Source organism: Schistocerca nitens, chromosome 1, assembly GCF_023898315.1.
Source record: "Schistocerca nitens isolate TAMUIC-IGC-003100 chromosome 1, iqSchNite1.1, whole genome shotgun sequence".
In the NCBI taxonomy this organism is placed as follows: Eukaryota; Metazoa; Arthropoda; class Insecta; order Orthoptera; family Acrididae; genus Schistocerca; species Schistocerca nitens.
The window spans coordinates 974,384,861-974,411,005 of NC_064614.1; the positions used below are offsets into that span (position 1 = coordinate 974,384,861).

A 26,145-nucleotide genomic window follows, 5' to 3' on the forward strand; every position below is an offset into this window, starting at 1 on the left:
TAGACAGCTCGGGGCCCGGGTTCAATTCCCTGCCGGATTGCGGACTTTCTCCACCTGTGGACTGGATATTGTGTTAGCCTACTCATCATCTCATCATCACTGTCATGCAAGTCGCCCAATGTGGCCTCACCTCAAATAAGACTTGCAAGCCGGCGGCCGAACTTCCCCGCGTGTAGCCTCCCGGCCAACAGTGCCGCGCGATCATTTCATTCCACTGATGGTATTTAACTAACGGATTCGATTTCCAAACTATATATATATATATATATATATATATATATATATATATATATATATATATATATATATAACGTGACGACATCAGAAATCAGTGGTGCTACTTTAAGCGCAATGTATACCAGCTCTTGAGTTTATCCAATACATTTGACGTTCATATTGGGCGGTTTATCGCCAACGGAAACTGACTGAGAGCTGACAAAGATTTGTAAGGAATATTACCGTTACACACAATTGAAAGACGACGACTGAATGCAAACATGCGCTTACATTATGATTACTAATGTGAAGGTTGTTCCAGAACGGCAGCCACAAATGAAGTATCAGTAGAGTGGAGTCAGTTGCATTGGAGGATCAGCGGTCAAAGGTCATAAAGGTGTTAGAAATAACTGACACTCTTAGCAAGTTACAAAAAAAATAATAATACAATGCACTAGAACGTTAACTATGAATTAGCTCTGTGCAACATACAAGCGTCATTTGTTGAATACTGATCACTATAAATTGCAAAACCCAGTTTTTCAGTAACATATTGTTCTTTTTGTTGTTAGGCACCGTTTTCACTTGTGTTTCTAAAACGTTTTGATCATTTCTTGCCGGCCGTGGTGGCCGAGCGGTTCTAGGCGCTTCAGTCCGGAACCGCGTGACTGCTACGGTCGCACGTTCGAATCCTGTCTCGGGCATGGATGTGTGTGATGTCCTTAGGTTAGTTAGGTTTAAGTAGTTCTAAGTTCTAGGGGACTGATGACCTCAGATGTTAAGTCCCATAGTGCTCGGAGCCGTTTGAACCATTTTTTTCATCTTCTCTTTTTTGAAGTTAACCAATTTTTTGTGCCGAATTTGCTATGTATGTGATATGTAGCAGACCCCTTACTCCAGAAAAGAAGCAGTTAAATAAGGCAGTGGGTTAAGCCAAGAGACCCTGGACCAAAAAGGATATCTTAACACAAGTATTCTTTGGATATAGGTCTCTTATCTTCGACCGCGGAAGCCTATGCCTTTACATAAGAATTAATCTCAGTTAATATTTTGCAGAGGATAATGTAGGGGACAACATTTGAGGACACAATATGAGAAGAGGATTGGTTAACAAAAGGAACAAACCAAATCAGAGTTTCATAACGACTATGAACTTGCTCACAAAACTATTTTGGCAAAGACAGAGTTGTGAGATTTTAAGTACCAGTTGTTTGAACAGCCATGGCATTTGCAGCTTTTTGGCTACAAAATTTTCTCACAGCAAAAGAAATTTGCGGAAGGCGAGGTATTGAGTTTAAAAAATACGTAGATTATGACAGCCGCAGGTGAAAGTGTTGTAGACTAGACCTTGCAGAAAGGCACTTCGGGCGTGGAGCCTATTCGCTGGGGAAGCTTTCGTACAACAGCGTAAAAGAGCACTAACGAGAAGAACACGGAAAGTGCCATAAACCGATATCCCAAGAATTTCGCTCAAAGGAAGAGGAGTCAAAATGAGAGACCACGTGTCTCGGCTTATCCGTAGATAGTCGACCGTTTGTGAGAAAACGACGGTCAAAGTATTTAATGTACTTTAGATGCCTTTTATCGCACGATAATATCAGCCATAATATCAAATGGTGGTGCAGTGGTTAGCATCGCGACTCTTTCACTCTAGCGTCCCTTCTTCGAAACCTGATTGTTGTTTCTATTTCTTTCTTTTTATTTATTTATTTATCATTTATCTACTGGTGTCCATAGAACGTTACTAGACGAATGTATCTTGTCAAGTTAAGGGACACAAGGGCGTTTGTTAATTCCAAAGTTACAATTGGGTTCCACAGTATCATGCTTCAACTATATAATATACGTTTGTATGGTATTTTCAGGGGCGAAAGTCACTTATCTGGTTTTGGTGTGTGTTCACCCCAGGTAATTGACTAAGAGATCAACAGAGAGTGCAAAACTACCGCAATGTCGGATAACGCAAAGAAAGTAATAAGGCCCTGTGACTCCTGATTGAACTGCGGTGGCAGTGTTGACATTAATTGATTCAGAATTGATCCCTTTTAATTAAAATGGGTGCACATTGATGTTATATTCAGCTATTGAACACCAGATGCAAATGTTGAACATAACATTAATTAAGAAAGTGACTTGGGATTTCAACTACTTGATTGAAAACTGATGCAGTCGATTAGCACAGATTTATTTTTAACTCACGACCTTCAATCATCACATTACATGACTCTCCTAACAGGCAGTGGTAATAAATTGCGTTTGTGCGGAGTAAAGCTCGATAACTCAAAAGTAATTCCTATCGACTGACCCAGGCATAATCCGAAGTGCGAGAAGAATTCTACAATACACGGCCCATGAAACCCTCGTGGAAACTTTGCCGACATGATCCAACAAATTAATCAGTGGCCGGAGACGGCGCAATATCACCGAATACAGCGTGGCGGAGCAGCGTCATTGTGCAAACGTCGGCCGACCTCGTGGTGCTGCAAGGCTTCGCTCGTCTATTCACTCCTAGCTATCTTGCTCAGTACATAGCTGAACCAAAACTTCTTATTTCCAAGCTCAATCGCTAGGTCCTAAACTGCAGAGACACTCACTCTTTCCCAGGCAAGCTGAGTATAGAACGCCATGTCCGCACTCTAGGCAAGCTGGGAATGGAAGACCACTATGGGGACTTCTACCAGTCCGCTCTTCACCTCGGTTTCCCCTCCAGCAAAATCGCTTACGCCAATTGCAGCAAAAGTCGCGTTAATTATGCATCGCTTCCCAGCGCCGACCAATGCCTGCTCTGGGAAGTGAACAAAATTCCACAAAATTCCCTTCCTCTCAACTTCTGCTATTTAGCTCCTCCAAGGCCACCCATCAAGGTTAGCGTCTGCACAAACACCAATTTTTCCGAAATTCTGACTCCCAGGAGACTACTTCAAATTCCTTGACCTACGTTCCTGTCGGAGGCCGGCGTATTTCATTCTGTCACTCTTCACCTGATTTACTTCAGACTCTGCAGACCTTGAATTCAGCGTGAAGTTGCTATAGTCACGAACACGCATATTTTGACCTCTGTTGACCGCTCCACCGTAGCTTTGCGCAGCTTTCTCGCATGTTTCACTGAAAACGGGACGACGGACATTTATCAACAGGCGTACAAGTTCTCCGTCTGCTTCTCGGTACACCAGCATGGGGTCAACCACCCACTCACTGTCACTCATCTTAAGGCAGCTGGAGGCCACGCCCCGTTACCGCTTTCGCAGAGCTTGAGCTTCCCTAAGCTGCCTATTGTTGCTTCCCTTCGCCGCTCCCCTGCTGGCCATGGTGGTCAACTCGAATACTTCCCTGGGATTAACTAGCCTCCAGTAAATCGACGCGTTTCCACAAAGTTTTCATGTCATGTGAATTACTTTCAAACCATCACCCGACATTAATTATTCCAATACGTCCATACTATACCTGTGGTCTCACCTCCAGACACCACACTTGCTAGGTGGTAGCCTTTAAATCGGCCGCGGTCCGTTAGTATACGTCGGATCCGCGTGTCGCCACTGTCAGTGATTGCAGACCGAGCGCCGCCACACGGCAGGTCTATAGAGACTTCCTAGCACTCGCCCCAGTTGTACAGCCGACGTTGCTAGGAATGGTTCACTGACAAATTACGCTCTCATTTGCCGAGACGATAGTTAGCATAGCCTTCAGCTACGTCATTTGCTACGACCTAGCAAGGCGTTATTACCAGTTAATATTGAGATTGTAAAACATGTATCATCAAGAGCGATGTTCTCCAATTATGGATTAAAGTTAAGTATTCCAGAAGCTATGTACTATTTTTGGCTACTATAATTACTTACCTTGTTCCAGACCTCACGCCTGTCTGTGTGAGCTTAAACGCGTGCATTTCGGCCTTCTCTAGCAACACGGTGTTGGCTCTTCTGCCAACACATCAATACCCTCTACAAGATGCATTGTGCATTGTCAGTCATTTTTGTTCAGCCCTACTGTTCGCTCAACATGAGTTAGGTGATGTTTAATGACTTCATGTAAGGGGCATAGTTTTTGCCATCTTACAAATTCTCTATTATTAGATTTCATTCTTATACCAATTCTTATATTAACTTTTATATTTTATTCCAACGTTTATGCTTCATAAAAATTTGGAGCCATCTCTTGGAAGATACCGATCGTAGAAACATTCGAAACGTAGAAATTCTGAACCCACGAGCATCGCGGGAAGGCAGGTTTCCCACAACGACATTTCGTCAGAGGAAACTCACTTGAGAAACAAACATGGTTGACACTTCTGAAGATTTCACTCTTTGGCAACAACTTCTCTGCGAACCACACATAACGAATCACTTTACCGAAATCTGGTGCTTGCAGTTGATACACTACAGGAATTTCTCTGAGAACTATTTCAAATATATTTCTCATTCGGTTGTTTTTATTTTTTGATTCATCCACCAACTTACAATTGTCAAATCAAACACATATCATCCGTCAAAGTTTCAACCTTATTTTATTTGGTAACCAGGTTCAGCGTTTTACTACGTCATCGTCAGGCCCCTTACCGACGTGTAGGAAGAATGTATTTTTGTTGTGATCAAAACAGAGGCCAGCAATACTCGTATTTGTAAATATTCGCTTCCGTAATCTCTTCAACAACCACCATCCGACTGTTAGATAAACCGAACAGAGACTAGATGTACAATTAGTAGACGAAGAAGGACAAATTTATTTCATTATACACTGGAAAACATTCACGTAGTTATCTCCTACGGACATGGGTAGGCAAAAGGAAACAAAAAGAAATGTACTAATCGAGTTTCGAGCAAGGAGTGCAAAAGTGTACAACCGAACGCTAGTCACAGCACCACTAGAAAAAAATGTGTGTGAGTTCTAAAGGGACCAAACTGCAGAGATCATCAGTCCCTAGACTTTCACACTACTTAAACTAACTTAAACTAACTTGTGCTAAGACCAACACACACACACCCATGCCCGAGGGAGGATTCGAACCTCCGGCGAGAGGGGGCAACACTAGTGCGGTGAACAGTTTACCTGCTAAAAGATACATAAAGCTCCACGAAGATTTTAATCGTCTTTTTCTCAGAAACGGTCGAGTATCTACAGATAAACCGAAACACGAGTTAGTTTATTTTGACTCCTGTTCCAGTGAGCAAAGTTTCGGGGAAATCGGGTTACGACGCTAGTCGTGTTCACCCCTTAAGTCGAAGAACAGGAGCACTGTTACCTTAATACTGCCATCTTTTACTATAATGCTGAGAACTTGTCACTTCCACTTCTACTTCCACGCAACCTGGATATCTGAGGCGTCTTTCAAGGTCCGTGTGGCTCCTCCCGTCGGAGGTTCGATTCCTCCCTCGGGCGTGGGTGTGTGTGTTGCCCATAGCGTAAGTTACTTTAGTAAGCATAGGGACCGAGACTTCAGCAGTTCGGTCCCATGAGACCTTACCACAATCTTCCTAAATTTTTGAAACGCTATAATGTGTAGGAAGAGAGAAAGAAAGGCGCATCTGTGACGTACTGGGCAGCAGCATGTTGCCGTCGGCTGTGGTGACGCCGGTGATGAAGGGCACCTGGTTGAAGCGGCCCTCCCTGGCCAGTGTCTGCGGAGGTTCCGGCAGGAAGGCGCCCGCCAGCGCCGGCTCCACGATAGGAACGAACGCGAACTGGATGTAGCGCATCTTCTCCTGCAACCCGAAGAGCATTGTCTCCATGAGAATGGTTGGCTGCAACACATCTACAGGTCACACACTACTAGAAAGAGAGGAGATCAGGCTTTAACGCCCCGCCATCAACGAGATTTGTATTGCACTGGTTGATAATGAAAATTAACAACATGACGGAAAGAGTTAGCGTAACATTAACCTTTATTCATATACACTCCTGGAAATTGAAATAAGAACACCGTGAATTCATTGTCCCAGGAAGGGGAAACTTTATTGACACATTCCTGGGGTCAGATACATCACATGATCACACTGACAGAACAACAGGCACATAGACACAGGCAACAGAGCATGCACAATGTCGGCACTAGTACAGTGTATATCCACCTTTCGCAGCAATGCAGGCTGCTATTCTCCCATGGAGACGATCGTAGAGATGCTGGATGTAGTCCTGTGGAACGGCTTGCCATGCCATTTCCACCTGGCGCCTCAGTTGGACCAGCGTTCGTGCTGGACGTGCAGACCGCGTGAGACGACGCTTCATCCAGTCCCAAACATGCTCAATGGGGGACAGATCCGGAGATCTTGCTGGCCAGGGTAGTTGACTTACACCTTCTAGAGCACGTTGGGTGGCACGGGATACATGCGGACGTGCATTGTCCTGTTGGAACAGCAAGTTCCCTTGCCGGTCTAGGAATGGTAGAACGATGGGTTCGATGACGGTTTGGATGTACCGTGCACTATTCAGTGTCCCCTCGACGATAACCAGTGGTGTACGGCCAGTGTAGGAGATCGCTCCCCACACCATGATGCCGGGTGTTGGCCCTGTGTGCCTCGGTCGTATGCAGTCCTGATTGTGGTGCTCACCTGCACGGCGCCAAACACGCATACGACCATCATTGGCACCAAGGCAGAAGCGACTCTCATCGCTGAAGACGACACGTCTCCATTCGTCCCTCCATTCACGCCTGTCGCGACACCACTGGAGGCGGGCTGCACGATGTTGGGGCGTGAGCGGAAGACGGCCTAACGGTGTGCGGGACCGTAGCCCAGCTTCATGGAGACGGTTGCGAATGGTCCTCGCCGATACCCCAGAAGCAACAGTGTCCCTAATTTGCTGGGAAGTGGCGGTGCGGTCCCCTACGGCACTGGGTAGGATCCTACGGTCTTGGCGTGCATCCGTGCGTCGCTGCGGTCCGGTCCCAGGTCGACGGGCACGTGAACCTTCCGCCGACCACTGGCGACAACATCAATGTACTGTGGAGACCTCACGCCCCACGTGTTGAGCAATTCGGCGGTACGTCCACCCGGCCTCCCGCATGCCCACTATACGCCCTCGCTCAAAGTCCGTCAACTGCACATACGGTTCACGTCCACGCTGTCGCGGCATGCTAGCAGTGTTAAAGACTGCGATGGAGCTCCGTATGCCACGGCAAACTGGCTGACACTGACGGCGGTGGTGCACAAATGCTGCGCAGCTAGCGCCATTCGACGGCCAACACCGCGGTTCCTGGTGTGTCCGCTGTGCCGTGCGTGTGATCATTGCTTGTACAGCCCTCTCGCAGTGTCCGGAGCAAGTGTGGTGGGTCTGACACACCGGTGTCAATGTGTTCTATTTACCATTTCTAGGAGTGTATTGTGCTGCTTGTATCATGTATACGATCACAATCCGATGGGCGTACAGACGGACGTGGATGTGCTACAATTTTTTCAGTGTCTTGTGTAGCCCCATGTAGTAACAGACCTGAAATCGTGCATGGAGGCGGTCATATAGGTGCCAGATGACATTCTGGCAGGAATGTTCCACGCTACTACCTGTTGTTGTTGGGCCCAGTGATGCGGCATATAAAGTGAAGCACACCGAAGCCGGATACTGTCCGATCACGTTAGGCGCAACCCAAAGAGGGCAAGGAAGAGGCCTGGGGATTGGCTGGACCGCATAAAACAGAGAACACGAGGTGTAATTCTTGAACTGATGGCGTCATCTTCCGGTCCAGCCAGATGGTGTACTTTTCACTTTTCTCTCAACATATACCAGAGGTTATGGGCCCTGTTGACTGTGGCTCACCACACCATTATGCCCGAACTTGGTAGCCTACGTTGTCGCTTCATTTACTGTATTAGCACCCCCCCCCCCCCCCCTCTCCACTCCTATTTCGTATCTTCACTATCCCTCTTCGATGGAAACGTGGTATCTGATACCGCTGATGTCACTGTCAAATGTAGGCTCAAACCCAAGGTTGAACAACGTGTATTTATCTGCATCATCTGAAGTGGGCTGATCGTTGATATGTGCGGGAGGACACTCCGCGAAGGTCACCGTTACTCTTATCAAGTTTCCAGCCCGTCTACAGGGAAAAAGGCAAAATTTTTTTTCACTGTAATTACAATTTGTTTCATTTGTTTTCCCGCACACAGTCTGTAGCGGAGCCTATAACAAGAACTTAATCGTACAGCATCATGGGCAAACTTGTGTTCATACAAGATACTGGATTCAGAATCATGATTCGAGTAGCGTGCGGCATGGTCTATCAGAAGAACAAATACAACTTCCTTGACATTCAATTATTTATTTGCATGAAATGTGCTCATAGACGCGGTTGTGCAGTGTACTAAGTGTAATGACGCATAACGATGGTAAATGGGCTATTCTTTCGAGAAGTCAGATGCCGCTGACGTAGATTTATATACCAAGCACATGGAACCTATTCCATTCACAGCGTGGCGTTTTGAACCATTCCCCTTGCAGCTAATAATTGGTGCTCCAAGAAATTATCTTTCAAGTGTTAACCTTTATTCTCCACTACAACTGCATCTGCTTCAGTACTCTGTCGACGACCGTATGGTGTATGGTGGAGGGTAAGTAACGTAGTTTCATCCCCACCCATCCCTCTTGTTCCACCCGCGGATGGTTCACAGGATGAAAGACTGAGTAGCCCTCTGTATTATCCCGAATTTTTAGCATCACTTCCCTCATGCGATATGTATCTTGGAAAAATATTACGTTTTTGGCACGTTTTCGAACGTGGTCTCTCACAGTTTGACGAGTATTACCGTTAGCGATGCTCAGCGTCCTTCTTATAACGCCACGCACTGCACTTTGCTGAGCGTTTCTGCGACACTGTCAAATTTCCCGATAACTGCGAGATGCGGAATTTTTGGTGGGTCCGGGAAGCATGCACGAGTACCCAAAGTCATTAAGGCGACCACTCGCGATTCGCGCGAAATCCAAATTCGAGTCCTGGTCGCTTACAAATTTTCGTATGTCACTCTTGTGTGGTAGATTTGTACCTAATATAGTTGAAATCAAGCAATTCCCACTCAGGAATTAATTTCGAAATACAGTATTTATACAGATTGTAGTATTTGTTGTGTTACTTATTCTACACACATTAGCTAATATGGCCTTGATGCAGTCGTACTGCAGACAGCAACGAGAACCTAAAGGTTTTAATTTTTTCCCATAATCGTAGCCTAAATACACACGAAGCCAACATCCGCCACAGTGTTACGAGCTATACGTCTTCAACGTCCGCATATGATGAAGAGACTGAAATAATATGTGACGAGATAAAACAAGTCATTCAGATAGTTAAGAGCGAGGAAAATTTAATTGTAAAGGGGAAGAGGAATTCGATGGTAGGAAAAGGAAGAGAAGCAAAAGTACTGGGAGAGCAGTGGCTAGAGTAGTGGAATGGAACGGAAGCATCCTGTAGAACAATACGTAGAGCATAAGGGAATCACTCCCAACAATTGCGTTCAGAACCGTAGTACATGGTTGTATAACTGGAAGAGACCGGGAACACCCGAAGCTTTCGGATAGGTTGTATAACAATAAGACACAGATTTTGAAAACAGATTATAAACTGCAAAATATTTACAGGGACATACGTGGAATTTGTCCGTAATTTATTTGTCATGAACATCAGATTAGAAACAAAGAATCTGCACAGACGTAGAAAATTAAATAGATAGAACCTGGATAAATTTACCGAGACAGAGATGAGAGTTTCAAGGGCGTATCAGGAATGACAGATTATACCTATAGGATAGTTGAAGAGGCCGTTGGAATAAAGGGAAGCAGCTAAACATAAAGAGATGGAAAGGGAATGTTATGCGATGGTAAAAGGAAGTAAATGAAAATGAGATGGGAGATATGGATGCATAAGAATATAAAGGAGCACTCGGAGATCTATCTCGACGCAACTCATTTCCAGTAGACGATACTCTGTAGTGTCCTGTGACTGGATCAGGAGGGAGCTGACGATGTCTCCAGTTGTGAACTGGCTCGTCCAGCCCGTAGACGTCGTGCCTGAGAATACAAGCTGGAATATTTTCAGATAAGGAAACTCGGTGGGAAAAGGACGAGGAACTCTGAATATTAACTGAGACTGAAAAACGAAATAGGATTGGAAACTACTATCGAATCCTACGAGACATCAACACACTGACTATGTTGTGCATGTAGTCTGTGCAGCTAAGTGACGCGAGAAGCAAAGTACAGTCCTGGGGGCAGAGTGTCGCAGGTTCAGCGTCTGAGGCTGGCTGAATCCTTAATCCTCAGCAGCGCCGACGGCGCCGCTTATATAGACTCACATGACAAGCCTCCCACGCGATCACGCACTGTCCTCCTGACCTCGGCTCCTTCCACACTCTTCTGTTCTGCTGGTCACGTAGCCCACACTGCTCTTATGACAAAAAAATAGTTCCTCCGGCTTCCTGGCGTCCCTGCTGACGTCAGGTTACTTCTTTACTGGCCCACCTTGTGCAGCATTTCACCCTTGGCTATACACTCACAATAATTCGCGCTACTCATTCGAGACATATAAGCGACAATTTCTCCAGAATCATTGACGCCTCTGAGAGAGCCATACGTAACAAAACTATTTCACCTAGTGTGCAAGACGTATGAGACAGGCGAGATACCATGAGGCTTCAAGAATAACGTAATAATTCCATTTCCAAAGAAGGCTGGTATTGACAGGTATAAATACTGCGGACCTGTAAGTCATGGCTGCAAAATACTGAATGGAATTATGTACCGAAGAATGGAAAAACTTATAGAAGCAGACCTCGAGGGAGTAGGAACAGGCGAAGTAATATTGCCCACTGGTTATTTCCGAACACGAACATAGGTTAAGGAAATGCTAAACGCCCTTATAGTATTTGTAGGTTTAGAGAGAGCTTTAGACAATGTTGACTGAAACACACTTTAGAATTCCCAGGATGGCAAGCATATAACGCAGGAAGCGAAAGGTTATTTACAAAATCCATACAGCAGTTAGAACGGTCCAAGGGCGAAAAAGGGAATGAGTAGTTGAAAAGAGAGTGAGACAGAGCTGCAGCCTGTCACCTATGTTATTCAATCTGTACGTTGAGCAAGAAGTAAATGAAACCTATGAGATATTTTGAAAGGGAATTAAAGTTGAGAGAGAAGAAACAAAATAAAATTGAGGTTCACTGACGACATTGACGCCATTTTAATTCAGCCAAAAAAGGCAAAAGAGCAGATAAAAAATGTAAATGTCGTGTGACCCGTCGGGTAGACCGTTCGCCGGGAGCAAGTCTTTCGATATGAAGCCACTTAGGCGACTTGCGCGTCGATGGGGATGAAATGATGAAGATTAGGACAACACAACACCCAGTTCCTGAGCGGAGAAAATCTCCGACCCAGCCGGGAATCGAACCGGGGCCCTTAGGACTGACATTTTGTCGCACTGACCACTTTTTTTTTTTGCATTTTGTTCGTAGTTGATCGTTGGGTTTGGTCGTTGTGGACATCCGTTAAAGTTCTTCTGTTGATCCTTCCACTCAGTTTTTTTATTACAGAGGCCAACCAGGTCTCTGACTGAACACGCTCAGCTACCGTGCCGGCGCCACTCAGCTACCGGGGACGGGCAAAAGAGGAGCTGAACGGAATGGATACAGGCTTGAAAAAAGATTAACATCATTGAAAGTGAAACAAAGACAATGGAATGTAGTAAAAAGTACATTAGATGATGCAGCGGAGATTAGATTAGGATCTGAAACTCTAAAATTATGGGTGAGATCGACTATTTGGGCACCATAACTCAATGATGTGTGTCGAAATAGCGAAGACCATAAAATGCAGACTGGCGATAGCAACTAAAGCGTTTCTGAAAAAGGAAAATATTTTAACATAAAATATAAATGTAGGTGCTACGAAGTCTACTACTGATCGGGAGTGATCTGAAGTGAAACGTGGATGATGAGCAGGTCACATAAGATGAATTTGAAAACTAGTTGTACGGAAGAATGCTGAGGATTAGATGGGTAGAACGGATAATTAGTAAGAAGGTACTGAATGAAACTGGTAAAGTCTACTTTATGGCACAACCAGACGAAACGAAGGAACTGGTTGGTAGGACAGATCTCGAGGCATCAAGGAGTCTACAGTTTGGGAATGGAGGGAAGTGTGGAGAGTAAAATTTGTAGAGGGAAATCAAGGCTTGGACGTGAAGAGGCGTGCACGAAGTAGACTTAGGTGCAGAGTTGTATCAAAGCAGACTTTGGTCTGTAGACCACAACAACAACACTTTATAGATATGCATGTGTGGAGTCAGCTACTATTCTTTGTACCTCGCGGTGTTCATTTGCTTGTCTGTCAGCATTTTGTAGCACGTTTTTACCGACTTAATCTCCATGATCATCAGCGCGTCGTCAGCGGACAGCCTCGTAGTGATACAGTGGCCCTACCACTGTGCCTTTGCAAAGCCTCACCATTATAAACAACGTACTGGCTCCTACTCGCTCGGAAGTCTTCAGTACAGTCCTATATCTGTTTGAATATTTCGTATAAGCGTATTCTGTTTACAAGTTGATGGTTCGAAACTCTGCCGTCATGAATGTGAGTTAATCTACTGACCCATATTCAGGAATTGTTCTCTCCCCAAAAAATTCATTATACGGCTTACATATATTAATAATTCTTCAGAAACTGTCAGCAACGCTTCGACGCAATTATCACTTGTGTAACGTTTCACAGAATCTAAATACACATATATTTTGGTCATTTCGTAAATACACTCCTGGAAATTGAAATAAGAACACCGTGAATTCATTGTCCCAGGAAGGGGAAACTTTATTGACACATTCCTGGGGTCAGATACATCACATGATCACACTGACAGAACAACAGGCACATAGACACAGGCAACAGAGCATGCACAATGTCGGCACTAGTACAGTGTATATCCACCTTTCGCAGCAATGCAGGCTGCTATTCTCCCATGGAGACGATCGTAGAGATGCTGGATGTAGTCCTGTGGAACGGCTTGCCATGCCATTTCCACCTGGCGCCTCAGTTGGACCAGCGTTCGTGCCGGACGTGCAGACCGCGTGAGACGACGCTTCATCCAGTCCCAAACATGCTCAATGGGGGACAGATCCGGAGATCTTGCTGGCCAGGGTAGTTGACTTACACCTTCTAGAGCACGTTGGGTGGCACGGGATACATGCGGACGTGCATTGTCCTGTTGGAACAGCAAGTTCCCTTGCCGGTCTAGAAATGGTAGAACGATGGGTTCGATGACGGTTTGGATGTACCGTGCACTATTCAGTGTCCCCTCGACGATAACCAGTGGTGTACGGCCAGTGTAGGAGATCGCTCCCCACACCATGATGCCGGGTGTTGGCTCTGTGTGCCTCGGTCGTATGCAGTCCTGATTGTGGCGCTCACCTGCACGGCGCCAAACACGCATGCGACCATCATTGGCACCAAGGCAGAAGCGACTCTCATCGCTGAAGACGACACGTCTCCATTCGTCCCTCCATTCACGCCTGTCGCGACACCACTGGAGGCGGGCTGCACGATGTTGGGGCGTGAGCGGAAGACGGCCTAACGGTGTGCGAGACCGTAGCCCAGCTTCATGGAGACGGTTGCGAATGGTCCTCGCCGATACCCCAGGAGCAACAGTGTCCCCAATTTGCTGGGAAGTGGCGGTGCGGTCCCCTACGGCACTGCGTAGGATCCTACGGTCTTGGCGTGCATCCGTGCGTCGCTGCGGTCCGGTCCCAGGTCGACGGGCACGTGCACCTTCCGCCGACCACTGGCGACAACATCGATGTACTGTGGAGACCTCACGCCCCACGTGTTGAGCAATTCGGCGGTACGTCCACCCGGCCTCCCGCATGCCCACTATACGCCCTCGCTCAAAGTCCGTCAACTGCACATACGGTTCACGTCCACGCTGTCGCGGCATGCTACCAGTGTTAAAGACTGCGATGGAACTCCGTATGCCACGGCAAACTGGCTGACACTGACGGCGGCGGTGCACAAATGCTGCGCAGCTAGCGCCATTCGACGGCCAACACCGCGGTTCCTGGTGTGTCCGCTGTGCCATGCGTGTGATCATTGCTTGTACAGCCCTCTCGCAGTGTCCGGAGCAAGTATGGTGGGTCTGACACACCGGTGTCAGTGTGTTCTTTTTTCCATTTCCAGGAGTGTATATTGTTCAGCACAAGTAAAACACAGATAATTATTCTACTGCTAGTAAACCGAAAGAAGGGTAACTAAATGACTGACTTGGCTAAGCACCGGCGTACCACTTTTGTAAATAATGTTCAGTGCCTAGATGGTTAAGAGTGCAAATGGCAAAACGTGAACTTCTTCTATAACATTGCAATATAAAACTGAAAAAGTTTGGTATGACAGAAATTTTGATTCTTCGTTATACGGTCATCACATAATTGTCTCCCTAACGCAGATCGGAAAAATTCTTTGTTCCTAACTGAAAGTACCTAATGAAGCTATAGTTTAAGGTGAGCTTTGTTGCTCCTAGTTGAAACTGCAGGATATAAAGGTGTGCAGAACATACTGCTGTGACTGAAACAGCAGCACTAGGAAGGATGGAGAGTGATCAAATTTTAGTTCTTGTAGATATACAGTATAGTAGGCAGAATACGTGATTAAATTCGTGGGTATACAGAGTGCGAAATTTATTTCATACAAGTATGGTTCGAGTTGAACTGAGCTTGGGTGACAGATACTCGTACGTCATTCCTTTCAGATACAGGAAGGGGGAAATAAAAGTGGTCTGGACGAGGGATACGATTGGATGTGAATTTGTGGCAGCATTATCGCAGGAGGAAAATACCTAAATTACTTCCAACAGGGTGAAGCAACTGCTCATACAGCGGGTCGAACCTTGGAGCACATTTGCACAATCTTCATGTCTGATAGAGTTCTTAGCAGTCAGTCTTGCCGCGGACCTAGTTGGCACCCAAATCACCCGATCTGTCAGTGTGCAACTACTTTCTGTGGGGAGCCCTCAAGTGTAAGGTGCACCGAAAAAACCCTCGTAGTCTTATAGAGTTGCAGCAGAACATTTCGAATGAGACTGCATCAATTCCAGCTGTGCAGCTTCTATCCGCCTTAAGAAACTTGCTGACCAGGGTCGAAATGTGCCAAGAGATACATGGTGGCCACTGTTAATATCTCCTATAATCAGGTTAGTACTGTATTTTCTTTCCCTGTTGTGTTTCTTTGTATCCTGGAATTTGGAATTCTGTTCTCCGGGTCATATTTATTTGCCCCACCGTGTACATACCAGGATTTTTCAGTGGTAGTGGCTGGTGAGTAGTGGCATGCCAGACTCTCGGCAACCCATGACCAGATGTTTTCAGTGGGTGAGGGATCTGGACAGTTTTCTGGCCAGGGAAAAAGTCGAACATACTGTGTGAAGGTAGGTCAGGACAGCAAGGAAACCATGGAGTCTTGCGTTACTTTGTTGAATAGTAACATATGAGCACTCCGAAGTTTAGCGGCCGTTAGATGTCAGAAACGTAAAGCGTGCTGTCCAAAATACCGGCTGTGTGAACCATTAGCGATCATATAGTGAACCCAATGGTACCTCCATGATCTCATGGCGGTGCTGGGCGTGCATTACGATGACGATTGCAATCTGGCCTTCGGAGCTTCCACACAAGGATACGCAGGGCCTTGGAATGGTCTGGAAAGACGACATGGTTGAACTCCTGTGCGTCTAGTTGTAGTTGGGTGTACCGCATGTCCGCATGTCTATCTCTTCAGCCGCGTCAAGGGAAGCCGCCACAACGGTCGCTGTGCTGACAGTCTGTCGTTCTGTTCGATGCTGCACTGCCAAGATAACGTTATATGTGTCCTAGGGGTTCCACACCTCGAGGGGCCTTTGGTATCCTACATGGCTCCTTCCTGAAATAATTGATTCCATATTCGCAATATATTTGTGGGAATCCGAGCAACACATGCAGCAGTACCGCGGAATCATAAACCATAGTCTCAGTAGGTCGAATTCTGAGCAGCGCTAATAGACTTTTCTCCATCTTACCTAAGGCATCATACGACTTTCTCATGAACAACCAGTATTAAAATGCCATTTCTGAATCTGAAATCTGCTGAGTGGTGTTTCCTTACGTGTAGAACGCCGATGCGATTACCCTTACCTTGTACCTGAGATTGCACTGAGATGCTAATGAATTGCATAACCAAGCATGTAGTACAGTTCATTAATATTTCACTGCACGCCGCCTTAATGGATATGTAATTTTAATAATCTGCAGAGTATTTTACATTTTTTTTATAATTTACAATAACACTTAAGCAGTAGTTTGTATATGTGGTTATGTTTTTAGAAATTCAAAAAATTTGTATCTGTTAACCAGTTAGACAAAGAAATTTTTGACGACCAGTGAAGGACAGTAACTCATTTTAGATCATCTTGAGTTCGGGTACACCGTACTGGGAAAAACTGAGAGATATCTGGAATAGCACCTGTAAAACACTTCTGTAAATCATAAACTATTCAGCTGCTAGTTAGGTGGAACAGTTACTGGGAAAAAGTGAGATTTGCCGCTAACTCGGAGATATGAAAGTGAAAAAGTCTGGCTTCACCGAAGTTTTAAACCCTCGCTAAAATGCAGGTTGTCCCGTAATTGTTGCTGTAAAAACTCAAAGATCGGAGGGAGGAAAAGGTATCTTGTAGTTAACACAATGTGCATGTTATAGCTATTGTTCAACACGACAACAATTTTACCCATCTGTAGGTGCCGTAACCACAAAATACTCGTACATTGGCAACTGGAAGCTGCTTTCAGTTCTTGCAGGATGTTTTGAACTGTGTCAAAAATGGTTCAAATGGCTCTGAGCACTATGGGACTTAACTTCTGAGGTCGTCAGTCCCCTAGAACTCAGAACTACTTAAACTTAACTAACCTAAGGACATCACACACATCCATGCCCGAGGCAGGATTCGAACCTGCGACAGCAGCGGCCGCGCGGTTCCAGACTAAAGCGCCTAGAACTGCTCGGCCACCCCGGCTGGCTTGAGCTGTGTCGTCCTTCAAAGATTGTTATGTTTCCTCTATCTTCACCATTACACTTACCATATCGTGCACATGGTAATAATGATGGGGGATATTGGGACGCTGCAGTACCTGGGGGAGAGAGGTCAATTAATAACTAATTAAATGTATAAGTAAAACTCGTATCGCTTAGCTTGCAACTTGGTACTAATCTTCCGACTTAACCGGCTGAGGTGGCCGAGCGGTTCTAGGCGCTTCAATCCGGAACCGCGCTGCTGCTAGGGTCGCAGGTTCGAATCCTGCCCCGGGTATGGATGTGTGTGATGTCCTTAGGTTAGTTAGGTTTAAGTAGTTCTAAGTTCTAGGGGACTGATGACCTCAGATGTTAAGTCCCTTAGTGCTCACATCCATTTGAACTATGTGTCCGACTTGACACTGTTTCGGCGGCCTGCATATCTATGTCCCTGCTTCTTTACTTAACATTGTAACTTACAATGTTGCTCTGATCTACTGCACAAGCACTAAGAGTCCTAATGTATTTTAAAGAACGGTGTCGTCATGGTCATCTATTAGTTATGTAGAATTAGCTGTGCCTTTCGTTGGATTGATATTTCACGGAAGCTCTGCCAGATGACATACGAAAAATGTACAGACACGTAGATATTACTTCGCGTGAAAATAAAGTAGTACTTTAAGGATTGGAAGGACTTAGTTGTTTTCGAACAACATTCTATGTTGTTTAAATAAATTTTCGTAAATAGTTCCTTACCCTAGCGAAGCCCATTTACTCGGGAGAGAAAGCCAAAATTTATACATTTTCAAAATTTAAAGACAGGGCCCAGAGAAACAATTTTCGTCTGAAGGGGCTAAGTAGACCTCATTTCTCCCTAAGAGTATGGGAGGTAGCCTGCATGCATCGAACGCTGCTCTGTGCTGGTAGCCAACGACGCTAAACACTAGACCATAGAGGGAATAACTAGGTAGGGAATATGATTGCATGATACAATAAATTCAGTTGCCTTCAAACAGTAACGCTCAGATCTCTTCTTGGGAGCAATCTGTTACGTCATGTGTACAAGAGTGTGTAGGAGGGACGCTATTATGATGGAATGACATAGCGTAGAGAAGCCTCCCTGTTTCAGCACTGAGTCTCCACAATATAAAATGATTACGCATATCGAAGAACAAAGTCTCCGCCTGCGAAATATGGAAAGTGTTACCTCCTCTGTGAGAATGCGATCATCCACGTCGACCAAGTCTATCGCGTCGGCAGCACGGAGCAGATCGAGGAACTGCTGGGAGTCGTTTCCCTGGTAACCAAGGAGCCTGGCGAGGCGGAACGCCTTGTCGCGGGCGCCGGTCGTCAAGGTCACCGACCCCACGGGCGGACCGCTTTGCGCGATGGCGCGTGAGAACAGCCCTGCAACGCAACAGAAAGGCGGTGCCTCAATCCGAAGCAGGGGACGGGACGCACTGCGTGCACCAGTGCCTGTGTGTCTAGGAACAGCAAACATTCTGGATTTTAATTAATGTTGACAGGATTCTACAAATTTACGATTAAGGTGGTCCAACTAGAAAATGTGTTCATCTCACATTACCTAATTTATTTCCTCTCACCCCCAATATCTCCATTAAAAAATTTTCCGAAGCAATATTTTCAGAATAGATTAATAATTATCACCTCACGGTGCTTAACCGTCGTGGATAAAAATAAATATAAAAAATTTTGATCAGAGAATGCAAGCCCTTTTAATTAAATTAACGTCTGAAACATAATAGTGTAAATACACAACCATAAAAAGAATTAATACGCCCTTTTAGAGTTTACAATTCACTCAAGGTTTATTGTTTCAACGGTGCATATAGAATACATGAAATAGTTGCATTTAATGATCAACAGTTCAAGTGGTGGTGTCACTGCCAGACACCACACTTGCTAGGTGCTAGCCTTTAAATCGGCCGCGGTCCGGTAGTATACGTCGGACCCGCGTGTCGCCACTGTCAGTGATTGCAGACCGAGCGCCGCCACAAGGCAGGTCTAGAGAGACTTCCTAGCACTCGCCCCAGTTGTACAGCCGACTTTGCTAGGAAAGGTTCACTGACAAATACGCTCTCATTTGCCGAGACGATAGTTAACATAGCCTTCAGCTACGTCATTTGCTACGACCTAGCAAGGCGCCATTACCAGTTTATATAGAGATTATTATTGATGTATCAACAAGAGCAATGTTCTCCAATTATGGATTAAAGTTAAGTATTACATCAACTACGTACTTTATTTGCTACTATTAAATCCCTTAACTGTTCCAGACCTCACGCCAGCCTGCGTGAGCTAAACGCGTGCCTTTCGGCTATCTCCGAGTGGCACAAGTGATTCTGCGGAACAGGTTAAAGGCCCATGTTGCAACACCCATATTGGTACGCGGTCTAGCCTCCGCGGACGGCAACGCAGACGCTGACTCTGGGATCCAGTCGACCGTACAGACGGCGAATACTGCCCCGGGGTACATCACGCCACGCCTGCTCAACCCGCTCAGGTACTTATGTAAGAGTTGTTGGTTGACGAGTCGTACAATTTTCTTCTTGTCCCACGCCTTGATTGAAGGCAAGTTCGGAGATGTTGCTGGCCAGGAAATTTCCTGCATGTCTTACAGAGCACTCTGAGTTTCACGGGCAAAGTGGGAGTAAGCACTGTCCTATTGGAAGAGCACATCACCTTCCTGCTGCAGGAACGGCAAATGAACGGGTCCAACAACAGTCTGCTTCTGGTTGGCGTCCACTCCATAAATACCAAAGATGAACGAGAGTTGTAGCTTATCGCACTCCAGACCATAAGGTCTGCTGTGGGGTCAGTGTGTGTTGGACAAATGCACTCCACAAGACAGCGCTTATCGAGTCTATATGACAAGGCAACATGGCACGCACAAACCAGCATCACTTTCGTGCCGGCAGAATCTGCTTTCGTCGCTGATGGCCACGGGGCGCCAACCCCTGGGCGGCCCCTGTAGGGCCGTGCTCGTCCATCCTGTGGTGTGAGTGGTAGACTGGGTAGAGGGGTGTGCACCCGTAGTTACAGTGCTAATAATCGGTTCGCGACGGTTCGTGTTGATGTGTGTGGGCTCACAAGCCCTCTTATCTGTGCTGTGGTAGCTGTACGATCTGTCACTGCTGCTCTCACGATAACACGATCCTGGAGTGAGTCTGTTCTGCGTGGATGTACAGAACCTGTCTACGGGTGTGAGAGCCTTCAAGTGACCACTAATAGCAGCAGCGTTGCACAACTGACTCAGCACGTCCAACGTTTGCAGCAAAACTCCCAAAGGATCGTCCCGCCACCACTTTCAAACTCGACCACTCGACCGTAGGAAGCTCAAGTGCGTCTCCGTAGCATAGTTGCCTGCTTGCTTCACACGTTTGTACCATGAACGGCATACTGGCTGTCAACATTTCCTGTTTAAGGCCAAACACAGATGCCACTGTCACTCTGGTAGCTGTTTCGCTACTCTTTCTTTTGGCGGACGACGTTGAAACCATTATCAGTATATAAAGGGTGTTACAAAAAGGTACGGCCAAACTTTCAGGAAACATCCCTCACACACAAAGAAAGAAAATATGTTATGTGTACATGTGTCCGGAAACGCTTACTTTCCATGTTAGAGCTCATTTTATTACTTCTCTTCAAATCACATTAATCATGGAATGGAAACACACAGCAACAGAACGTACCAGCGTGACTTCAAACACTTTGTTACAGGAAATGTTCAAAATGTCCTCCGTTAGCGAGGATACATGCATCCACCCTCCGTCGCATGGATTCCCTGATGCCCTGATGCAGCCCTGGAGAATGTCGTATTGTATCACAGCCGTCCACAATACGAGCACGAAGGGTCTCTACATTTGGTACCGGGGTTGCGTAGACAAGAGCTTTGAAATGCCGCCATAAATGAAAGTCAAGAGGGTTGAGGTCAGGAGAGCGTGGAGACCATGGAATTGGTGCGCCTCTACCAATCCATCGGTCACCGAATCTGTTGAGAAGCGTACGAACACTTCGACTGAAATGTGCAGGAGCTCCATCGGGCGTGAACCACATGTTGTGTCGTACTTGAAAAGGCACATGTTCTAGCAGCACAGGTAGAGTATCCCGTATGAAATCATAATAACGTGCTCCATTGAGCGTAGGTGGAAGAACATGAGGCCCAATCAATACTTCACCAACAATGCCTGCTAGTACTGTAGAGCAATGAGTCGCATGTCAACACAAGCACCGAAGTCAACATTAACTTCCTTCAATTGGGCCAACTGGCGGTGAATCGAGGAAGTACAGTACATACTGACGAAACTACAATGAGTTCTAACATGGAAATTAAGCGTTTCCGGACACATGTCCACATAACATCTTTTCTTTATTTGTGTGTGAGGAATATTTCCTGAAAGTTTGGTCGTACCTTTTTGTAACATCCTGTGTACTATGTATGCCCCAGGTGTCTTATGCCATCATCGGATAAAAATCGACGTCGTGTTTTCAGTGTTATAATTTTTTCGGGCAGTGTATAAATTAAAATAGCTCCTGTACATTCTTAGCATGTAGACATATTTTTAGGTGGAAGATGCACTATATTATTCAAGCACTTGAAATGTTGCTAACGACAAATAACTGTCACGAAAACGTTCCACGCAGAATCAGTGGGGAAACACAACTACTCCTCTACGTACATCGGAATCGCCATCGTGCGTTCTGCTATCAATTTTTCAAGACAGCGTCAGGAAACAAGTTTCATTGCGGGACAAACTCCATCGTTACTGCTTTTTAGGAGAGAGCAGCTAAAGCATGCGGTGTCAAACTAAGAAAATAAAAGTGACTGAGAGTAAGATTTGGCAGCTACAGTGCAGTCTCTCTGCCTGGGAGGAAGGCATCACTCATCCGTCTTCTAAGCGAATGCTGTGGTAGCACCGGTGAAATATTCATTAGTTTCTGTTGTTGTACACGCCGACCCAAGTGGCATTTATCCTTGTATCTCTTGTGCCAAAAACTTCGTCCACACTTCGCAAAACGTTGAAAAGTGAGCAGGCGAGTTGCCAAGCACAGCACAACAATACATCGGCCAAAGCACGGTGCAAAGTTTCAGCCGGCCACAGCAGTGGCCTGTTTCCTCATGCTATGGCACAACGCTGCGCTGTCATCGCCATGAAAATGACCGAAAGCGTGGCCCTGTCACGACATAGCTGAGCAAGGCGACTGTAAATAATCGCTGATTAGGCACTAGCAGCACTTGTACTCCTATAGCGAGTTCCTGGACTTTAGACTGCAGCCGAGACGTCTCCACTCCAACCAATAGCCCTGGAAGGAGCCAAACACCTTCAACTACGCACAGCACCAGCCGACCTAGAAGCTGCCGCTGGAACTGATGGTTCCAGGTCTTCAGCCGGTGCTATGAAGGGAGTACTTTCTCCATGTTGTCTTCGTCCCCCACTCAGGGCGTCTCCAAAACACCTGAGCTCGGCACGGGACATCTGCGTGCTGGGCTACTATTCATGGCTACTGTTGCATTTGCCTGCTGGTCACAGATGCACCTATCGTAAATACAATCCATTGTCCTGCACCAGGCGACCTGGGGCAAAAACGACTGTCTTAACATTTTATGGCGTTCCCAACACAACCACCATTACATATAAGCACTCGGTCTTCAGACCACGACTGGCCTACCGGGACCATCCGATCGCCGTGTTATCCTCGGTAGAGGATGCCGATAGGAGGGGCGTGGGGTCAGCACACCGCTCTCCCGGTCGTTATGATGGTATTCTTGACCGAAGCCGCTACTACTCGGTCGAGTAGCTCCTCAATTGGCATCACGAGGCTAAGTGCATCCCGAAAAATGGCAACAGCGCATGGCGGCCTGGATGGGTCAAATGGCTCTGAGCACTATGGGACTTAACTGTTGTGGTCATCAGTCCCCTAGAACTTAGGACTACTTAAACCTAACTAACCTAAGGACATCACACACATCCATGCCCGAGGCAGGATTCGAACCTGCAACTGTAGCGGTCGGCCTGGATGGTGATCCATCCAAGTGCCCGCCATGCCCGACAGCGCTTAACTTCGGTGATCTCACGGGAACAGGGGTAGCCACTGCGGCAAGGCCGTACCATTACATATAATACACTGAAACTGATACTCACTCTCTTACAGTACACTGCATTTTATGAATCTCTTATCTCCCAGTCCTAATTGTCATATTCATGATAGATGCAGGATGTTTTACGACGTACACAAATCCTGTTTCTGACGTTGCACGGGAACCAGTAATCCCTTGAGTAGGTTGCAACCATCGCTCAGACAGTGTAGCCGGTGAGGTATTGAGTCCACGTAAATTATCCTCGATTACTGTGCGATGTATTGTGCACAGTTTCCATTAGCTATGGTTTTGAAGGGGTGTCTGATTTTCTGACGGAGGTGGGTGGGCAGATTAAAGACATTTGAAACCGTTATCTGTTTTTCAGCAGTTTATAACAGCAGACTCGTGCCGATGTCATGCAGGCGCAGCGCAGGGACCATTGAGCGCACGGTCCTAGGTACACAATGGCCATGTGAGACGTAGCCAATACGAACAATAGTCAGCTCATGTCGATGTCAGAGAGACCTTGCGAATCTAAGATTTCTGGATGGAGCTGGCGTGGGGCAGTGGTATGGTCATGCCGAGAGCAGGTCCTGCTGGCAGCTCGCTCCGGCTATGGGGACTGGTGATGTCTCTTGACTCTTCTCTTCCTTCCCCAGATTTAAGTAAATGAATTTTTTTATAGTTTAGTGGATATTAAAAGACAATGTGTAAGATAACGAACGCAATACTCTGTAAGAGTTATAAGTCTGCTTGTACTGTCAAGACTTCCGTCAGGCGAAATTGACTTGTTTCTGACACTTATTTGAGAAGGTACCAGGATACTCCTCCCGCAGAGGGACGTAATTTTGACCATCTGCTGTAAGTAAAGATAGCCACAGTTTATGTTGATGGAAGACCTGGCAAATCATCTTGCAGGAGCTGCAGATGGAACTAATGATTGCACATCCCGGCATCAGACTGCACCATAGGTGAAACACACTGTACTTTATTTCTTACAATTACTGTGATTATCATAAAGCAACCGATGAACCTAAAAACCTGGTCTGCCACTATATGTCCTCTCCTCTTCGTACGTGCACAACAAAATGGTTAATACCGTTTAAGAGTTGTCATCGCGGCATTCATCACAGCTTAAAGGTGGTCACTAACAGATAGAAATAAAGTTTAGCAAGGCAACATGCTGAGGCGAAGATATATTTGAACTGCATGTATGATACGAAGGGCAATTATTTGAGTTAGGGATGAATCATATTTTAAGTTGCATATAAGTAGTGAAGTTCTCTCAAACGAGCAAAGTAATTCACATTAGCATAACACTTTGTTTGTGAATTGGTAAACCTATTTTTGAATTGCTTCGCACTAGATGTTTTGTCAGTCAGCTCACAGTCATTTTGAAGCATAGTCTATGATCATAAATGTTACAGAGTGCGGTTTTATTAGTCTTACCGCTTACAGAAACGTATCCCCACAAATAGCAAGATTTCTGTTACGTATTTATTGTTGAAACCTACATGGAACTACAAGCAAAACTAAATGCAAAATTTCTCCACATCGCTTTCAAACACTATGTAATATCTGTGTAATAGACGAGCACAGGACTGCAGTCAGGACATACAGCAGCCTTATAACTTTATACGTGTTAAGTCGTGCACGGTGCAACGGAGCAACGGTGCAACAGACTGCGAAGTAGTACGTCTCTGCACTCGGCATTTCACTTCTGATAACTGCTAGTGAAGGAAAGTATGCATTTCTGTCTAGAGTTATACCTTTATGGGTTGCAGCTATCACTGAGTTACGGCTCCTTCACAGAACGGCTGCGAAGGAGCGTTCCAAACGAGTGAAAACGCCGCAGGTGCGTGAATTACACCACACAATGGTACAGATATTGATGGCTCTCAGCCCCAACTTTGGAAGCCTGTGGTGAACCGATCAGAAGGAATGAAGACGCTGCAGACACATAAATAAGAACCAGCCGAGGTGAATCTATTAACGAGTCACGGCTGATGTGGAAAACAGCTGTGATGCAACGCCCCAATGGGAATGAAGACGCTGCAGGATAGTGAATAACACTTAGGATAGTGGATAACACTTAGGCGGGGAAGAGCTGTTAACGAATCACGGCTGCAACTTGGAACTGCTGTGGTGAAGCCATGGCGGAGCTATTAAAGAGTCACGGCTTAGTGCAAAAAACTCTGATGGAATGTTCTGAGCGAAAGAAAACGCTGCAGGCTTGTAAGTAATTTGAGGCTGAGCGAATAGCGATTATTGGCGTCAGCATAGAACGCCTGTGATGGAACATTCCAAAGAACTGAACAGACTCCATGTACGTGAAGAACACCTAGCCTGGTGGAGACATTGATGAGCATCATTCGCAGTGCGTATATCTGCGATGAAATGTTCCAAAGGCGCATGAATAATGCCTAGGCAGGGAAAAGCTATAAATGTTCCAAGGTTATACAGCCGCTGCTGCCGTGCACATGACACCCACTTGGGGCGAAGCTTGCGAGGTGCCGGGCTGGAGAAGAGTTTGTACCTCCTTAATTCAGAAGAATCTTGCATGAGAACGGGACATACACTCGACCCCCTCCTTATCTATCAGCTAATTAATCATGCGCACAACGGCAACGGAAGGAAATGATGGTGGACCCTGCTAGTTGGTAAAATAAGGGGTGCTCACTCACAATAATTTAATAAAAATCGTAATCTACTCAAAAAAGGGGAACTTCATCATAATAAACAACAGGAAATGGGATACTGCCTGTATCTACGAAATGATATGCGGATTAAATATCGCAATGAGATTTATTATATATCAGAACATAAATGCACATGAT

General features: G+C 45.9%; 1 protein-coding gene across 1 annotated transcript in view; it reads right to left on the reverse strand.

Moving 5' to 3' along the window:
- LOC126237656 (acetylcholinesterase-like) overlaps positions 1 to 26,145 on the reverse strand; it is a 129,280-nt gene that overhangs the window by 51,453 nt on the left and 51,682 nt on the right. Inside the window, exons 6-7 of the mRNA XM_049947740.1 lie at positions 18,416 to 18,615; positions 5,750 to 5,915 (exon numbers count right to left, since the gene is read on the reverse strand). Of these exons, the coding sequence (XP_049803697.1) occupies positions 5,750 to 5,915; positions 18,416 to 18,615 (366 nt within the window). The remainder of the gene's footprint in view (positions 1 to 5,749; positions 5,916 to 18,415; positions 18,616 to 26,145) is intronic.